General features: G+C 40.7%; 1 protein-coding gene across 1 annotated transcript in view; it reads right to left on the reverse strand.

Annotated features, from left to right (window-relative positions):
• Positions 1–586: 586 nt before the first annotated feature.
• LOC118327384 (beta-1,3-N-acetylglucosaminyltransferase lunatic fringe-like) overlaps positions 587–4,781 on the reverse strand; it is a gene marked incomplete in the record, with an annotated part of 9,345 nt that continues 5,150 nt past the window's right edge. The window contains 6 exon segments of the mRNA XM_035660719.1: positions 587–2,468; positions 3,301–3,386; positions 3,479–3,638; positions 3,725–3,810; positions 4,376–4,529; positions 4,614–4,716. Of these exon segments, the coding sequence (XP_035516612.1) occupies positions 2,402–2,468; positions 3,301–3,386; positions 3,479–3,638; positions 3,725–3,810; positions 4,376–4,529; positions 4,614–4,716 (656 nt within the window).

The following is a 4,781-nucleotide window of genomic DNA, read 5'->3' on the forward strand; positions in this document are numbered from 1 at the left end:
GGGGGGGGGGGGGGTCTCCAGACAGGAGCCCACCAGCTCATAAACAAGGTCTGGGGTGAAAGGGCTCTTACAACCCCCATTTAAAATCCCAGAAAGTGTCAATCTCAGAAACACATTCAAGTATTTGACCAAAAACAGTTTTTATTATACAACCATAATGTCTACATAAAGTCCAGATACTGGAGAAAGCATGTACGCTTCAGAAGCAACGGTTCATCATATACATTCGTTTAACAAGGGACAGAATTTAACTTAATGACTTTCAGTCAGCTGTAACAACTGCTTTCAATGCACAGAAAGATAGAGGACGACCCAACATGAGTCATTTGTCAATAAAACCTCAATGGGAATATCTTTGTTACACCGCTACTGTATAACGTTTTAAATCAATCAAAAAAACAATGGTAATCCACCCATTTAAATGGATACAGCCAGGTGATCGCCACCTTTTAGAAAAAATATTTGGTATAACAGAGGCCTTACTAGATGAGTTCACAATATGAAATAGAGAATATTTAAAAGAAATATTTCATTTCTGCCAAGAAACCAAAAAGGTAAAAATGATCCACCCTCAAACAGCGGCTTCTTTGTTTAACCTGTACACAAACTGAAGTTTAAAAACCATGTAAAAGTTTAAAAAGTGGTTTTACAAAGGAGTTATATTGGAAAGAAAGACATGGTTAGCTGTTTCCAGTTGGCTAAGCTAACTGGTAGCTCCATATATAGCGTACAGTGGTATCAGTCATCTCATCTAAGTCTAATCAAGAAAACCAATGAGTGCATTTCCCAAAATGTTCTAATGTTCTAATATCTTGTTTGTGTCATATGATGAATTGCAAACAGCAGAAATAATACAATGCGAGAAAGAGAAAAGATAATACTGAACACAGATGAGAACTTCAGATAAAAAGTCTGGATTCTATAAAACCATTGAAATCCTTCCTGATGCTTTTTGCCACATCATGCTGAAATGAATGTTCCTTCTGCATTTCTGTGTTGATTACTTCACTTCATGTTTTGAATCCAAACTGGTTAACACTGGAGCCTGTAGGGGTGCAGATGGGCAACCAAATAACACATTCACATCTTTCACAGCTGAGAAATTGGAGCCAAGACACAGGAAATGTACAAGATTGTGAGGGAAAAGCATTGAACAGCAGCAGTTTAGAGTCTCTTTGAGCAGATCCAACTCCTGTACTACTAATATAGGACTGTATGTGATGGTGGAAAAGTGGGATGACAGCAATAAAACTACATTCGAAATCAGTCTCATCTTTAGCCATGGCAGTGGTACAGACGTTCACGGCCTTTGGTCCTTCTCTGACTTTTCATCCAGCACCACAAACATGTCAGTATTTCCACTTATCCACCACTACAGTTAAAGGATAACTCTGATTTATTACAACTTGGCCATCATTTCTCTTCTCTATAATAACACTGTACTCAACAAGTTAATTGCTGTGATCTGGAGGATGTGGTAAGATCGCTAAAAAGACGTTTTGGAGGGGCAAAAAAACCCAGATTAGTCGAAGAGAGAGTTTACAGTAGTTTACAGATGACTTACTGGTTCAACTTTGACCTACTCTACAGTTTATCAGTGCAATGGGATTATTACTGACATTTCACTTCAGTTGTACCTTCAAATAAAGTAGTTAAAAGGAATAATTTCACATTTTGAGAAATTCTTGCCAAGAGATGGGTGAGCACAGCCGGTTAGATTAACTTTGCACAAAGATGGGGACGGGGAAACGTCTAGCTTTGCTCTGTGCAAAGGTAAAAAAAAAAAAATATATATATCTTGAAGCAACTCTAAAGCTCTCTAATTTAATGGTACATCTTAATTGTTGAAGCCTTTACAAAAACGTCACTTTCATTAACAGTCAAGTGGTCTGACTGCCATGTTTTTTGCCCTCTCTGACTTAGTTGTAGCTATGTTGTGAGTACAGGGTTACCAAAACTGAAAAAATGATGAAACAAGCTACAGAAGGCTGATGGATGTCGAGCTTAGACAGCTGAGCCTCAGATAGAGACTCTGCTCTACATTTGGAGCTGTCCACCGTACAGAGGATAAACCCTTTTCATACCCTCAGGTCAAACTTTAGATCTTCAGGATCTAAGAACAGCAAAGTTGTCTCCATTTTTTTATCCATCCAGAAAGTTTGGTCTTCTTCTCTTGCTGCCTTTTGACACCAAACAGAGTTCAGGTGTCAAACTAATAAAAGTCTGCTACTCAGACCACTGTTGGACGTGAGGAAAACGTTAATGTCCACGTTTCAGAGCCAGAAGAGGGCAGCAGTAAGATTCCATTTTATTCTTGGATGTCTGCAATGATTTCCACCTCCACATTGAGTCTAGTCAGACGTTTACTCATTCTCCTCTGCCTGTGTCCCTGGATGGGTTGTTAAAGCCGCTGGGGGCTGGGGCACCAAGGAGTGTCTGGGTACAGCAGACAATGGACCGACCTGAACCTGAGAAAGAGAGGGAAATGAGTGTCACAATGCCTGGAAGCTGTCCACTGGGGATTTCAAAATAAGACTGTGAATACAAGTCACACACACATACACACAATGAACAAAGCCAGGAAACTTGTCATAGTAGTAAAACATTCACAACAAGAAGTGCTTACATAAAGGAGAATTGTAGTACACATGTTTTAAAATGCTTTTCCTGGAACAGACAAAAAAATACAATATACAGTGTACTATTGATTGTTTGAAAAGATCTTTTACAATTAACCAATCAAGCTTATCTCATTACCTCTAACCCTCCCTCCCTCCCACCCTCTAGGCACACTGCCATCACTGTCTATTGACAAGGTACAGAAATAATGACAATTAGCCCAATTCAATACACAATGATACCATTACTGACTGAAGGAAGCAAAAGCAAAAGCAAAAGAAAGAAGGGAAGGGGATATATAAAAAATAAACCCCCTTATTCTCAGGAAGATAAGATTAGTTTGTGTTTTATCCTTTGTATTGTGATGTAATATGACTCCTGTACTGTAAATATTCACAGAGAAAGAACATTTTGTGACAGAAAACCCCCAAAAGACCGCTTTTATTTTGGGCCTGCAGACAATGGCTAAATCAAAGTTTCATTTTTTTCTTCATTAGCTACTCAGTGAGTGAGGATTTGCTGCTTTTCTTTGTCTTATGTGATAATTAAGTGTCTTTGCTTTCTGGTTGTGATAAAACACAACAATTTCTCACCATTTCATGACCAAACAATGAATGGGTTAATAATAAAAATAATAGTTATCCCCAGATGTACCTTCCTGCATATAGACAGATATTTTACCTCGTGGGATCTTCATTTATTGAAAATGCTCCTTTCAGGTTGACAGTGTTTCTGCTGTTTTCCACTGTGCCGTAGCTGAGCGTCACCTAAAGAGGGGACAGCAAAAAGAAAACACAGCTGTTTAGACAGCTGGCAGATCAGTATGTCTGTTTGTGTAAGTGTGTGTGTGTGTGTGTACCTGGCTGTGTATGTCTGACACAAGCCCCAGGTTCTCCAGGTGAGAGTGGAACAACGCTGAACGGGTGAGGCTCACGCCCAGCAGCGCCTCCACGATGTAACCAACGGTGCAGTCGTCCGGGAGACGAATGTGCTCAGCTGTCGCCATGAAAGTGCCATCACTAGACAGAGAAAGAAGTAAAGAGCGTAAGAAAGGAGGAGATCTGAGGATATGACTGACATGTCATTTATCTAAGTGAAGATTTACCTCGCCCAGGGTTTCATCTTGAGAGCGAGGCCGTGGCTCAGACAGAATCCTGCTCCTCCTGTGGCGAACCAGAAACGCACCTGCTTCTGTACACAAACACACATAAATTATGAATAAAGGAGCTGTAATACATCACTGTATGTTGTGCTGCAGTGCTGGGACCAGTAAGGGAAAAACCAGTGTAGATCTCACTCTGTGGGTAGCTGATCCCAGGAGACAAGTGAACATTCCTTTAATTGCATTTAATGTTTCTTGTGTAACTTGAAGAATATTTTTAAGAAGCTAGAGGCTACCCAGGGACTGAGATCAAGATGCATATTTTAGCAGCGGAGCAGGGAGTATGCATGTCATTATTTATTCATTATTATTTTTTTACTGGTGCAATACCCCAACCGGTCGAGGCAGATGGCCGCCCACTTAGAGCCGCAGTCTGCCCGAGGTCTCTCTCGTAGAAGGTTTTTTCTTGCCACCGCTGCCAAAAGTTTGGTCATGATGGGAACTGTTGGGCCTCTGTAAATAATTTAATAAGGAGTATGGTGTGACCTGCTCTATTTGAAAAGTGTCCTGAGATCCTGAGAACCATTTTTAACAATCAAAAAAAAAAAACGGCAATAAAAGGCAGTAATTAATAATAAATAGGGGAATGTTTACCATGTCAGTGGTGCCAAGCTTCTCTGTGGCCTCTATTGGGCGTTCGAGGCTCGGCCGGCCGATGTAAACGTCCTGTGTGTGACTGTACTGAGACAAGAGCTTCAGGAGGGAGCCGACGTTCACGTAGTTATCATCGTCGACGTGACAGAACCACCTACAACAGATGAGGCTGAGAGTTAGTAAAATGCTCTTTGTGTGCGTTTGTAACAAGTGTGTGTGTGTGTGGAGTGTGCCTTACTTCTTGTCGGAGTTGATAAAGGTGTCATATTCCAGAGCCATTTTACAGGAGAGGGCCTGACGATTGTGGGCTGATGAACAGTTGGTGTTGATCAGGTGAGCTCCTGATAAACAATAACATAACAAAAAAATCAATTACCAACCCTGACACAGTAACACTTTGAAAGAA

The sequence above is a fragment of the Morone saxatilis genome, unplaced genomic scaffold (genome assembly GCF_004916995.1).
Source record: "Morone saxatilis isolate NCDOM2014 unplaced genomic scaffold, NCSU_SB_2.0 Contig17, whole genome shotgun sequence".
Lineage (NCBI taxonomy): Eukaryota > Metazoa > Chordata > Actinopteri > Moronidae > Morone > Morone saxatilis.